Source organism: Archocentrus centrarchus, chromosome 11 (genome assembly GCF_007364275.1).
Source record: "Archocentrus centrarchus isolate MPI-CPG fArcCen1 chromosome 11, fArcCen1, whole genome shotgun sequence".
Lineage (NCBI taxonomy): Eukaryota > Metazoa > Chordata > Actinopteri > Cichliformes > Cichlidae > Archocentrus > Archocentrus centrarchus.
Window position 1 is genome coordinate 18435411 of NC_044356.1, and position 15105 is coordinate 18450515.

General features: G+C 43.2%; 1 protein-coding gene across 2 annotated transcripts; it reads right to left on the bottom strand.

Annotated features, from left to right (window-relative positions):
• Positions 1-736: 736 nt before the first annotated feature.
• On the bottom strand, positions 737-7937 carry trib1 (tribbles pseudokinase 1). Of its 2 annotated transcripts, XM_030741533.1 has the most exons (4): positions 7260-7937; positions 6188-6480; positions 3085-3359; positions 737-1831 (listed from the first exon to the last, which is right to left on the bottom strand). In XM_030741533.1, exons 1-4 carry the CDS (start codon positions 7578-7580, stop codon positions 1824-1826), a joined length of 897 nt encoding a protein of 298 aa, XP_030597393.1. In that variant the 5' UTR covers positions 7581-7937; the 3' UTR covers positions 737-1823. The 2 variants fall into 2 exon arrangements, with proteins under 2 accessions (XP_030597393.1, XP_030597391.1); XM_030741531.1 differs by having other exon boundaries at positions 737-3359; positions 7260-7580.
• Between the last annotated feature and the right edge of the window lie 7168 nt (positions 7938-15105).

The following is a 15105-nucleotide window of genomic DNA, read 5'->3' on the forward strand; positions in this document are numbered from 1 at the left end:
GTTACCCTGTTGATACTTAATCTGACTCTTTTGCTCTCTCTCTCTCACACACACACACACACACACACACACACACACACACACACACACACACACACACACACACACACACACACACACACACACACTCACACAGACATGCAGGCAGGTATGCACATGAACACACACACGCACAACGCTTACGCAAGCCCTGGCCAGCCATGCCTAAGGTAGTCATAACACACAGAGGGTGGAGATATGCCAACCTCTTATAGGTCAAATGATTCACAAGCAAACAAGGACTGGATATGAAAGCATATAAGTATTTGACTTCAAATAGTGCTGTTGTTCAGTGTTTGATGAGATGACCTCGAGTTTCCCTGGTTGCTGCTAAAGCTGAAGAAAAGAGAATGAGAGCAGCGCTTATGCTCCCCCTTGTGTATTCCAGGAAAGAAACACTGACCCACTATTGACATTTGTGTGTTTGAGGAGTTAAATGTTACATTACACAAAGGTCAGAGAAGAGTAAACGGTTAGAGGCAGAGATGGAGAAAGCGGGAGAGAGGCTTTCTTTTTTTTTCTCTTGCAAAGATGAAATTGAAAGCTCTGAGGGAAATCGCATTGTTCTCTCTCACACTGATGAAGAGCTGCGCTGAGAGAATTCTTCCAGGAAAACCTTTGAGGCAGGTGTTAGCACGGGTGTGTGAACGCGTGTGTGTGTGAAAGACAAGCGGCAGTGATGAACAAAAACATGCTGTGAGAATATGAAAAATGTGATCTTTATTCAACAACTCCACACACATTTCAAATATACATATGTACATATTTTATACAATGAATATAACTCTTGTGTGTAACCTATCCGGACTAAAAATAACCTCTAGGTTGTGTCACAAATACATAATTCACAGTGCAATATGAAGATTGTGCACCCGTGTCAGTTTACACGTCACATGAATGCGTGACTCACTCTACATGTATGAAAACAGAAACAATATCGGTAACCTCTTAAATTAATTTTGCTGTGAAGAACAATTTTGATTGTCACACGGCTCCTCCTATCTGCTCTCTCAAGCAGATGAAAGAAATAAAGAACTGCAAGATGTTCTATTAGCCTACTGCGTGACTAAAAAAATTTCATGCACAATGTTTCTCTGATATGCCAGATTTAGTACCATTGTCAGCATTATTGTACCTGAACAAAACAGCTGGCTATAGTAGCTTGAATGTGGCTGAAACTCTATCTGCTTTTCACAAATGAACATAGTGTATTTTAGAGTGTGGTACAAAATGTCACCAACTATGAGGACTAGTCTCCATGGATCCACAGCTTTCAAAACAAGAAAAAAAGAAAAGGAAAGGAAAGAGGGGGTAAAAAAAAAAAAAAAAAAAAAAATACCATTAAAGAGGTGAAACAGGCTGAACAGATTCTTCCAGCCAAGGTCAGGACCATTCTCTGCAGACACACTCAAGTGTTGAGTCATCAACAGACAACCAACATCAAATATCGCCTGACTGCGACTGATTCAGAGTCATTCAGTTTATGAAACACAGTGATACGGGCACAACACTCAGCACAGCTCGGCTTCGTTAAAGCAAAACATCTTCACATAATGTTTTAACAGAAGTGAACAAAACAGGTTCTCAGCTGGGAAAGTCTTCATCTTTCTGTGATGCGTCCTTCTCTAATTTCAGTGGATATTTGACACATTTCTTAAACAAATACAGATTGTTTTTTGTTTTTTTTAGTTTGCTTCGGTGGTTGTGTTTTCTCTTTTTTGCACTGGAATCCTACTGTTGCCATCAGGTGTAAGAATTATCCAGCAACCTCTGCTGCTGATGATTCACGTGGCCAAGTGTTTAAAACCAGAGTTGCTTCCAGCATTTTAATTTAAACCAGAAGCATTAGTGTTGGGTTTTAGCTGATGGCAATTGCACACGTGCAGGATATAAAAAAAACAAACAAAAATTGGATGGGTCGACCCTTGTGTTTGTGTTCGGATGCAACCTTTAAACTAAATATTCAGCTTTGAGCTTGTTTTATAAATGGTAAATAGTTTTAACAGGTATAAATGAGAAAAATGACAGAGATGTACTTTTCTCTGTTAGCCATTAACAAGGACTTGTGTCAGCCTAGTGTGCATGACAAGCTTTTACCATTTTTCTGCCAGTCTTACACCAGTAACACCCTGCCTATCTCAACCTTCTGCGCGTGGTGTGAAATTTGTAAATGCTCTCCATTCGCAGAGACACTGCCAGATTGGCAGTGAGACACCTTCGTAGTGTCCCGCTGAGTATGACACATCAGTCCTCTGCTATCCATCTTTCTCACTTTATGTCACTGTCTGCTTCAAGACGTCAAGCTCGTGCTTGGCCGTCCTCGGGCTGATCGGTGAGTCAGCTGGTGAAGCCTGCAGTCTGGTCCGAGAGTGAGAGGAACAACATCCTGGTCTCCTCGCCTCCCGCTTAAGATTCAGCTAATGCTTTATGAAGCCTCATGAGTTCAGGCCGAGAGCAAACACCGATGACTACTCTTTGCCTGGGTATTAAATTCCCGTGACACACTCATAGAAGCCTGTGGAAATTTTTTTTTTTTTTTTTTAAAACATGATCTGGCTTATTTCTGTCATTGTTAATTCTTTTAGCACCAAATAATTTCCAAAACACACATACAAAAACACAATGAGTGATCATTGTGAACAATGCCCTTAGCAAGTAACATGTATACGACAACAAAATACAGTACAGTAAGTTTTTGTAGAAAGCTCGAGGGTGTATATACACACAACAGTACACAAATGGGTTTCTAAAAAGTGCCAATGTAAAAAAAAACAAACCAAAAACAGCAATGAATCCCTCATAGTTTGTTTTGGTCCCTCAGTCAGACTCAGTCGAATTGAGTCCGTCAGCAGAAAAGATCGTCGTCCTCTTCTGCATCAAAGGACGGCACCGTTTGTTCGGCTGAGCTCACTTCCTGGTCACCCAGTGCCGCTTCCTGGGATGATGGCGGCAGGTGGAACCACGGATGAGCGAGCAGGTCTGTCGCTGTGAGTCTCTCTGAGGGCTCTTTCCTCAGCAGGCTCTGGAGCAGACACTTGGCCTTGGGAGACAAACCTTCTGGCAAACAGCACTGGCCTCTGCGAATTTTGGAAAACAGCGTGGCTGGGTCCGGGTCGTGGAACGGGTAACGGCCAACCAGCATGGTGTACAGCATGACCCCGAGGCTCCACATGTCGGCCATCTTGCCGGAGTAAGGCGTAGAGCCACTGAGGATCTCTGGGCTGACGTATGCAGGGCAGCCATGGGTGTCTGACATAGAGTCATCCTTGGGGTCTTCCAGGACGCGGCAGTCCTCAAGGCTTTCTAGTCTCACCCTTGTCCTATAAAAAGTCAAGCAAAAAAGGTCAGGATATCTGGAATGACCTTTAATAGCAGAGAAAATGTTCAAAATGTATGTATTTTTGAGGTGAACTGCTAACCTACAACAACAGCTACAAGAGAGGGCTTTAATTTGACTTTAACGCACCACAAGCACAGTGCGTCCTTCCTTTAGCCTTAATCGGCACAACAGACAGATGGACAGACAGTCACACACACAGAGCATAAATAAAGACAATACACACACACAGCAGCGAACTTACCACGACCTAAGTGCACGACTGTGAGTCCCATTTAAGAAGCAGAGCTGCCTAAGCAAATTTCCAATGACTTCCTGGCACTCACATGGTCACGTAAACACACATATAAATACACTACTCCAGCACTCCCCTCCTCCTTCCTTACTCTCACACACACAATGCTATATTTAACCAAGTTAATGACAGGACGTACATTTAGTTCTGCAGCAGAGCAACTAAGACTGTGAGAGCATATTTTTTCAGAATGAGGTATTCACCACTGAAATGCTCTTGCGCAAAGATAGGACATTTGATGGGAAACTTTTGCCATTTCCACAGGCAAAAAAATATGTCATACATTTTTCGACGTTTCGACAATATGCACTGTTTTTAGCTTGAATTTAATTTGTGTATAATCACTGAGGGACATAAGGAGCGTTCTGTTGGTTCTCATTCTCAGGGGATCGCCTCAGTGAGACACTTCAGATGTCAGACAGAGTGACTGCAGGGGAGAAATAGCCAATGGAGGGGATGAAAAGAGTGACAGCCAGAAGGACCAAGACGGAAAGCAAATGATATTTAAACAGCAAGATAGTGGAGAAGATAAGTCAGGAGAGGAGAAAGGAGATGGAGACAGAAAAGGAAACAGAACAGAGAGAGTTAGAGGGGTGGAGAGAATGACTCATCCTACTGTTGAGAGTACATATCTCCTCTCCTCCTCCTCCTCCTCTCTCTCTCCCTCTCTTTCTCGAGCCGAGGCTATCTGCACCTGGGTCCCACACTTGCGGCGCCAGCCATCCCATAATTACCCTCAAATGGCTGTTGCCACATCAGTGACGCACGGGAAGGTTGGCCCGACTGTGAAGCTCTGCATGCTTCGGAGTGCTAGTCACCTTTCCTAAACTGGCTCTTCCAACTGCACTGTGTATTGCGTGTGTGAATGCAGCTAGCATTTGTCAAAATGTTGTGACTTTCTCTGTCGCTGGCTCGGGCACAGCATTGTTGGCCAGGACGTTGCATCACAGCTTGTGTGCTGGGGTTTGAAAGATGCCTGATTGTGAATTTTGGAGGAATGAATGACGGAATAAATGAGGTAATGCAGAATTGTAGCCACTCAGTGAGACTTAAGTTGTTGTCTGTCTGTGTTTGGACCAAAGCGGTGATCTCAGGGTGAACAAAGCTGGTTTTCTGGACATGGATACAGCCAAATTCCATTATGTCACTGAGCCATTTAAATGTTATCAGCAAAGCCTGCAGGTTTGTTTTTCAAAGTCACAGCAGGATCTTTTTTTAGTGGCCCTTCAAAATGTGGCCAGGCAAAGCACACAGAGAAGTCCGTGTGAAAAAAAAATGCCGTCATCACACAACTTCACGGGTCAAGCGGGTCAGTCGACCAACATTAATGTTGCAGAGCGGTCACTCCGCTAACGAAACACTGAATTGCAGGCAACAAGCCGTTTGAACTCGCAATGGATCACAGCTTTACAGCTATGAATGTGTAAACACGCATGTATGGACACACACGCACAGAAAGAAAGAAGGAAAATAAGCTGTGCACACCCCCCTCCCCTCCCCCCGTTCCCCTCTGCACTTATACAGTGACTCATCCCTCTGCAGCCGTATAGCTATCAGAGGGACGCGACCAACTTCAACTTCTCTCACTGCCTGTCTGCTCTCATTCATCGACTGTAACCCAGCAAACCCAGAGGTCACGACTGGAGAATGTTAGTGTTCAAAAGTCTCCATGAAAAAGGGGCTTTGGAAAGCCGAACAAGGGGGGTGGGGGGAGATCAGTGGACGCTTTCAGGAAAGAGACTGATGCAAGGGCAAAGAGGCGACAAACAGTTTTGCATATCTTCCATATCTTCCTGGACAATACTGAACAATATTTGGCACTCAGAGATGCAGACATTTAGATGTGTGTGTGTGTGTGTGTGTGTGTGTGTGTGTGTGTGTGTGTGTGTGTGTGTGTGTGTGTGTGTGTGTGTGTGTGTGTGTAGGTGTATGTGGGAGTGGGTTCAAAGAATACTACATGGATGAAAGTGAATGAAACCTTGCTGGACCACACCAGTTATTCTGCTGCATAGCTATGATGTAATTTATTAATAAATGAAGAGTAATAAATGCATTCTAAGATATAGACCACAGAAGGTATGATTTTCTCATTCAGTAGCCTCGTCTCGCAGCTCTGCCAAACCACCACCCACCGCATTCACACACACGCGCACAAACACACACACACACACATGCATGCAAAACAAACACACAACACTGCATACAAAGAGACACATCGAGAGTGAGAAAGGGAGACAGACAGAGAGGGCGAAAATCTGGGAAGCTAAGCAGTCTGCCTCCACAAGTACAAAACCTCCTACTCTATCCGTGCCCACATCGATATCTGCACACATGGCCTGTGTGCGTATCAGCTGCTGCTGTCTTTGCTCTGTGTCTTCACTGGCATGTACCACTACACTATAAGTTTGAGAGCATCCAAATAAACCTTTACAGCTGAGATCAGTGTAAAGGACTGAGAACAATTTGAGAATCATGACAGGTGAATCTGACACTGCAGCAAGATTTTAAATTCTCACCTTTTGTCATCAGTGAAGACAAACTTGCGCAATTTCAGGTCACCCAGCACAATGCCTGACTGGTGACAGTGCGCTACGGCCAGGGCCACCTGACGGAAGAGCCTGCAGGCGTGCTCCTCATTCAACCGGCGACAGCTCTTTACCAAAGTGTGCATGTCTCCAAAGTCCTTATCCAGGAACACGTAGGCCTTGCGCTCACCAAGGATGATGTCCCTGATGCCGGCCACATTCTTGTGGGCTGGTAGAATACCATAGGCTCTGATCTTCTCCTGGTATACCCCCATGTCAAAGACCTGTAAGAAAAGATGAGAGGAAGAGGAGGGATGCAGGATGGAGATTAAGAAGATGGGTAGGAAGGAGAAGAGAGAGTGAGTGTGAGGAGGAGGAGGAGGAGGAGGCAATAGGTCAGTGTGTTCTTAATGATCATCTAAGGAAACAACCATGCAAATTTGGCAGCGAGATAAAAAAGGCCTAGGATATGCTTCGATTGTAGCACAATACACTGCTTTTACAAGAGCTTGACAAATGAATCATCAAAGCGTGAAGTGATTAACTTTATTAATCAACAAAGCCAAACGCCTGCAGGTCTATCAGGCAAAAATAAATAGGGATCTGGAACAGTGGAGGACCCTGTCCTTATCTGGAAGGATCCTTATCATGAGTCTTTTTTGCCTCACATGTTTGCATTTTTGTGTGTCACAGCGTGGCGTACTGCGGTGACGTGGATGCAAATGAGCCGAGTTGATAGACACAGTGTGAAGCCATAGTGCCAAGGATTGGTGGACTTCAGTAGGTAGACTGCATTTCCATAAAACAACACAGGCAACATACGGTTTGCCTGGTCTTTCATGCAAAAATCATGTAAAAATAACAGAGCCTTATCAGCTCCAGTCTTTTAAAATCATGAAGTAAGACTTTTATTACGCAAATTGTGACACATTTCGCGTGAGAATGACATCTGGTGAAAAAGTCAGCCAAATACGGATGACATGTCAGACAGGGTATTGGGCAACGGGATGTATTGAAACATCATTCATTCAAAGAAATTGCACAATGACTGGATTGCGCATACCTTACACAGTAGCTCATCGCCAGTATCGGTGTTCATCGCGCTGTGCATGCTTTCCCGATCCATCAGAGGTAGAAGTATATACGGTCCTATGCTGGACGGTCCCTGGTGAGTCAGTGGGACAGAGGTTAAACCGGGGCTGACCGGGGATCCGGGAGAGGTGCCGAGGAGTCCCTGTGTGTCCCCCGCCTCGGCGCTCAGTCGGGCGCATTTGGCCGGCGGCTGATCGTCTGAGTCCAGACGCTTGTGCGCGACTCTCCCTGTGCGGATGCAAGGTGCCCGGCTGCTCCATTGCAAGTTCATCCTGATAGGCCGATTCACCATGAAAGCAAAAGAAACGAGACCCTGCCTGGTTTTAGATGCGCTCTCTGACGGTTAAAATAAACTGCAAACTGTGCGCTCCATTTCTCCGTATGAGACTCAATAATGGTGGCAAAGAAAAGAAACTTCAGCGGATTCACTGACAGCGCGTTCTGGTAATAATCCAACCGACGTCCTTCTGTGGAGTGGGTGCTCGTGGCTTCTGAGGTCTGTGTACTTTTGATGAGAAAAAAATCCGATCCCTCAGAGCCCAGAGTGAGTGTGTGTGTGTGTGCGTGTGTGTGTGTGTGTGTGTGTGTGTGAGAGAGAGAGAGAGAGCGAGAGGACTCAGAGAAAGAGAGACCGCCTCACACTCAAAGAGTGGCGAGAGTGAGTGAGCTCCAGTGATGTTGAGCTCTGAGCTCAAACACTCCGCCCGACCAGTCCAGCCTCCTGGTGACACAACCATTGAGCAATATCATAACAGCACAGACTCCGGCTCAGCACGGCTCTGATGAGAGTACCCACTGTAATAGCTTTCGCAGACGACTGCTTAAGCATATGGTTCTAACATTATTATTATTAGTTTTTCTTTACCACTGTGTCATGAATCTTCACATTCCTGCTCGCGTTTTTGCTGATACCAACAGAACGCGAGCAGCTGATGAGAGGAGTGAAGAAATCATCTGCTGCTTATCAGCTGCCTCATCAAGCACGCGCATGTTTTAGACAATAATTAACAATCCTTGAAGCACCTTGTCTGACTCAGTTGTTCCTTAGAATTCAGCTCTTAGTGCCCTTTATTGCCAGCTGTAACAGTTTCTCCACAGACCTCTGCACGGCACCGGAACTGTTTGCTCTCCAAATGTTGGGCTTCAGGTGTGAACTAGCTTATACAAAGCTGCAGTGTACTAGCCTGAACTCTGGCTTTAACAACGCCATGATATTTTCCCATGCTGGGCCTGTGGATATGACTCACCCCCATAAAGCTGTAGTGGTGCCGGGCTTTAAGGACTAGCAGAAAAATATGCCAGTTTGGCTCTGTAAACAACATCATAGCAGCCGGGCTAAGGTGAAACTACTTGTATACCCCCAAAACAAGCCAATAGTGTGCAATTCTTTATGAGAATTATGCAATGATCTTGAGAAATATAATAAAATGAACTATGGGCTATTAAGAATTCAAGGGTGAAGTACAGCATATAGTTGAAAAAGATTCCCGTTGAGATGAGTAGCACTGGGTAATTATAAATGTGCATGTTTGTGTGTGCTTGTCTGGGTGTGTATACACGCGTGACCATGTGCGTGTTGCGCAAGAGTTCTCTTTTTTTCCCACTGTTTTATGTTGAACGAGCGCAGTGGCTGCAGCAGAGGCTCCCTGAGCATTCAGTGAAAACACAGAGCACCAGCTGGCCTCTGTGTGCGCGCACTATCAAACCTCTTTTGTGCAGCCAATCCTGCCAAACAGAAGCATGCCGTTCCCAATCATTTCTTTTCACATCTCTAACACATTTCCTTCCACCAACAGGTCACACACTTAACCGGGTCACAGCAGTTGGGCTCAGCTTGACTCAAAAAGGTCACGCAAACCCGTTTCTCCAGGCTGTCCAAACATGGATGTGCTTCAGATTCCATAGGAATGATGGCTGTTATTTTTAGGCCTTGCATTCTTTCTTCGTGCAGTGGTCGTCCTACGAAAAAGGTGACTCACCAACTGATTGATGCATGCGTGTCTCTGTGAGCAAGTGTCTTTGTCATGCTGCTGAGCAGGCATGGGAACAGGTTTCCTCTCTCACTGCAGTCCCTCTTTCTCTTTTTAAGAAGTTCAACAAACAGGATGAGCAGTCGCTGTGGGAATGGGAGGCAGAGGTACTGAAGGTTTATTGTTATGTGACATCAAAGTGATGATGTGTGTTTGGAGCCTGTTTGTGAGTGATACAGTGTTTAGGTATATACTGGAAAATCTGACTTGTTTGTGTTGGCTGTGATTAAAGAAAGCTTGTGCGTGCTCATGTAAGATCACATTTTGTATCAGTGTAACAGAGAGTTTATACTGGAAGCACATCACACAAAGTCACATCAAGATATGTAGGCTGTGGATTACACAATATAGATTTTATTGCTGAACAGCAGGTTGTAGTGTGGGTATGTGCATGTACAGTATATAGTGCCTGAGCAGGAATGTTACTGAGTGGCCAGTGAGCCAGAAGAGAAAACAGTATTCAGGGCATGATCTCCCTTGTTATAATTAGCTGAGTCACTCACCACTGGCAGCAGTAAAGAGAGGATGGGAATTGATCTGCTCTGAGAATAGTTCAAGTCTGATCTGGCTGACATCCAACCATCACTGTGAGTTATTCTTCATTCATACTCATTTTTAACGATGTACACACAAATGCAATTAGCAGAGCTGCAGATGTGACACAATAACTCAAGTCAGATGTGTTGTCACGCAAATCAGAACCTGACTGCCTGTTTTAATCTAGGTTTTATCCGGTGATTCTGTTGATGCCTTATCATCCATCCATCCATCCATCCATCCACCCATTTTCTTTTACTTATCCAATTCGGATGCCTTATCATAAGAAAATATTTAAAAAAGAAAATAAAATATTCTATGCTACCAGCTTCCACATTAAGTAAGCAGTCAGCATGTCTTTTTCATATGTGTGTGTGTGTTTTTTTTTTTAGTTTACTAGCAAAGCTGTTACTGTTTTGTGATATATTAAAAAAGATTTTGGGTTGCTTTTGGGGACTGCATAGTAGCATGGTGGTTAGAACTGTTGCCTCACAGCAAGATAGTCCTGGTTCAACTCCACCATATGGCCAGGGCCTTTTTTATGTGGAGTTTGCATGTTCTCCTCATGTACATGCAATTAGTGGGGTAATTGCATGCATAAATTGCCCATAGGTGTGAATGGTTGTCTGTCTCTCTGTGTTGGCTAGCGAGGTGTACCCTGCCTTTTGCCCCATGAGAGCTGGTATAGGCTCCAGACTCCCCTGTGACCCCGAAGTGGATTAGTGACCCACATAAGCAACATTAATGAAACTTAAACTTAAAAATAACTGGCTGTTGAAATCATTTTGTGTTAACAGCAGAAAGCACAGGCGTTGCTGGTAAAATTAATGTCATGTATTTACAGTACTTACTCACGTTTACATAAATCCTTTTTAAGTCTCACTGACCACTCAAAGCACTTCAGACAAAACCATGCATACTTTACCTAACTAAGAGCCACAAACAATTTAGAATCACCAATTAACCTAACATGTATGTCTTTGGACTGTAGGAGGAAGCTCACACAAGCACAGGAAGAACATGCAAACTCCACACCAGAAGGCCCCACAGCCAGGATTCGAACCTTGGTGGTCACGTCACAGAAATGATCTAGTTAACTCACTTTTGTTGAATTCAGTGACATAGTTTGGTGTTTTGACTGCCATCCTCTGTTTTCTTCTTTTTTTTTTTTTTTTTTTTGGAACCAGATGTGAGCATGTTTGGCCATGTTTGGGTGGAGTGCTCAGCTAATGCAAACTTGGTTAGCCAGATGCACTCATAGGCTATATTTGTGCATCACATATACACAGATACCTGCAATCCACCCAATACCTGGGCACTAACTGATGGGCTCTAGCTAAAATTAAGCACACAATTATTCATATAATTTATCAAGCAATTGCATGAAAAATGCTCCAAGAGCATACCAAAACCAATGCCCCCACCCCACGCCAACAAAAACAAACAAGCAAACAAAAAATGAGAGGTCCAGCTCAGTGACTCAAACTAGTTAACGCGTAAGCACCCACCTGCCACTTAAAGGAGCTATACACCTTTTTTTTTTTTTTTTTATACAAAGCTTGAAGATTTAAAGCAATTTGAACAGGTAAGCTGTATAGTTATTTGTACTGTAAAGAGTGGAACCTTGAGACAGGGACTGAGTCAGCTGTGGCATTTTTTGACACTTCCCACCTGGTTTTGTTTTAACAAGTCCATCATTTCCACTGGTGGTCTAATACAGCCTGCTGCCATGTTTTCTTTTATGAAAGTAGAATTTGTTTTCTCCAAATGTCTGGTTGTCTGCCATTACCATTGTGTCTCTGGCCAGCTGACAGTTTGCTATGAATGCTGAATTAGAGTGTGGGAGATAGAAGTGGGCCAGTGGATTCTGTAATAATAAAAAAAAATGTTGCCTTCTTTTCTGTAAAGACATAAATTCTGCCTTTAGACCAAAAAAGAGATCTAATAAGCATGCAGCACTCCTCTTTTTTAGTGTGTATTGTGACATAAACCTCTAGAGTGTGAACTGTATGAACTCAAGTGTTGAGGTCTCAACCAAAATTAGCCATCAGTCCACAATAGCCATCTCTACTGAGTATGCTCTATATTTTTACAACCTAGACTGACCTCAAGGACGATCAATCAAACCAGGAGCTGAGATGGAGATTGTTTCATGTGGAAAGACTCCAGACTGTAGTCTGGCCAAAAAATTTCTGCCGTCCTTGTTAGTTATCCCAATCTGTCCGTCATGATTTCTTTGATCTATTAGGCTGAGACAAGGCTGGTTAGATTAGACTTACTGGCTCCTTGGCAGCACAGATATTTGTGCTATTCAATCCCCAGTTCGGTTTCATGCATCCTTTTAATTTTTACAATATGCTCAGCTCAGGTTTTACAGCACTAATTGTTTTTACATTCAAACACACCCCTACACGTTGTTCTCCAGTGATTGAAAACATTTGTTCTGACACAGAGGAGTTGTCATATTTGCACATACTCAGCACAAAGACTTCCTCAAAGGTCTTCTGAGAAGCTGTAATATTTAGCTGAAAAATTAAATTCTTCATCTGCTGTCCACAGAGTGTTCACATGAAGTGCTATCTAAAGCCTTTAGCTGCTGTGCAAATGTTAATATGTTTTTTGTGGCTGACAGGTCTTGTAAATGTAATGAGCTACGATGCAAAGCTAGATGCTCTGTCATCTTTATTGCTGTTCAGTGTTAAGCGCCTGAGTTCAAGTCAACTGGACTTCTCTTTAGGTTTTTGAAGACCTTGCACCTCTCATATAAGGGGCTTCTGCAGTTTTACAGTTGATGGGGAGTCCCAGGATTGAATCTGCTGTGGGGTTTGTCACCTTGGAGGAGGTTCTGAGAGTTGTTGACTCATTTTGTCCTTATGTAAACTGTTAAGGTCAAATAAGCCAAGGTGTGACTTCTTTGTGAGAGTTTCTGAGCCCCCTCCAAGGTGACAACCCCACAAGGGGTTAAATTCCTGGCTTTTAGAAATGAAAAAGCCTCTCAGTTTAGAGGGGAAGCATCTTCAAAACCCTAAAAAAGAAGTCCAGTTGTCTTCAACTCAAGCGCTCAAGATTACCGTGACCTGGATGACTCATAACTTACATATTTTGTATAATATCTTTCTTCATTAAAATTTGAATCAAATAGTACTGATGCAATTTGAGGTATAACCTTCCTAAACAAAAGCTATAAAGGTATTTAGTGAAATAAAGTAAGTATTAACCTTGGTGTGGAAGTACAGTGCAAAAGGTATGCAGTTTCATGAAGCATGTAGTTACCTTTAAAGTCACAAATTCATTATGGAAATAACTTTAAGGGTAGTGTGTTGTCCAAAGCAGAGGGGTAGAGTTTGACCATAGTTGAGAACTGCTTCTTCAGACTTTTCAGTGGAGTAAATATAAAGTGGGGTTGATATGAAAAATATCAATGCTATATCTGCTCAGAAATTCCCTTATTTAGTGTTTTGATTATTATATAATGGGTAGGAACACTAGCTAACACATGGTCTACAATTATTTCTAGTTTAAACTGTTTGGGATTTGGATACTCAACTTCTGGCCCGTGTGCCAAATCATGGCACACTAGAGGGTCTTGGCTTGCCTGCTGATCCCTTTCTAATTCACTAATAAAAATAAGGATGTTCTAGATGTGACTGATGAGGTTTGAAGCCTTTCAAATATAACCAAATCCAAATAAACAAGTTGCAGCTTTTTAATGCAGTGAAATATATTATTTATGTTATATGCACTTATCTACCACTTTATTAGGTACACCTTTTCAAGTTAACAGTAAGTATCTAATCAGACAATCACATGGCAGCAACTCAGTGCATTTAGGCATGGCCAAGAAAACCTGCTGAAGTTCAAACTGAGCATCAGAATGGAAAAGGAAAGGAGGAAGGAAAGTGATTTCAGCGACTGAACATGGCATGATTGTTGGTCCCCAGTCTGAGTATTTCAGAAACTGCTGATCTACTGGGATTTTCCAACATAACCATGTGTAGAGTTTACGGAGAATGGTGCAAAAAAAACCAAAAAACCAAAGCGAAAATATCCAGTGGGTGGCAGTTTTCTGGGTGATAATTCCTTGTTCATGTTAGAGGCCAGACTACTTCGAACTGATAGGAAGGCAACAGTAACTCAGATAACTACTTATTACAACCAAGGTATGCAGAAGAGCACCTCTGAATGCACAATATGTTAAACCTTGAATCAGATCAGGCTACAGCAGCAAAAAACCACACCAAGTGTCACCTAAGAACAGGAAACTGAGGCTACAATTCACACAGGCTCGCCAAAACTGGACCATAGGAGATTAGAAAAATGCCACCTGGTCTGACGAGTCTCGATTTCTGGTTTAACTAACGGATTAATTTTACTGGATATTGCTACTATTGTGAACTCCAAATATGTAACCAACACAAATAATAACACCAGACAAATGCAAAAGAGATTAAATATCTCAAGACCTTACACATAAGAGGCTAAAAGGCCTTTGAAGATGAAAGAAGTCTATTCCATTGTATTGTGAGAGAAAATGGGAATTAACTTCACCCACTGTAACCCATCAAACTCAAAGCGAAACAGCGTAGTTATCCTTTCTTGGTGCAATAATGCAATTTAACTGGAAAGTGCACATACAGTATATCAGGCACCCCCTCAGTCCTACATCAGCAAAATGTCATTTGAAACGATCAGTTCACTTCCCTTCAGGTCCCAAGAACATAATTTCACAACTGTGTGTTTATCAGTCACTCTTCAACACATGATTTCACTGAAATAGCTCGCCTTATTCTCAGAGTTCCACTCCAGGATGACTCAAGGGGTTTCCTGTTGATAATGGGAAGTGGACGACAATTGTGTATGCATGTGTGTGTGCGTGCGTCCGTGCGTGCTGTAGCCACAAAACACACACGTCACTGCCATACTGTCACTGGCCAATCACTGAGGTTACACAAGCATCCTTTGCTCAGGCAGGCCAAGTCCATGATGTCACTGTCAGTGGAATGCGAAACCACAGAGGAAACAAGAAGTGAATCGCATCATTTATCTGCTCAGCTGTGGAAAAAGTGTAGAAATTTGCATTTTTTTTGGCCACTTTTTGTAGAGGTAGGAAAGTAGAAGTGACCATGAATTCACACCGGCTTCACATTGCGATTGACCCGGGTGAGAAAGGTGGTGTGGAAAAGTTCAGGGATCAGCAGATTCATTAAGATTCTTTTAATGGTTGCATCAACCAAAGCAGTGGCCTGTCCC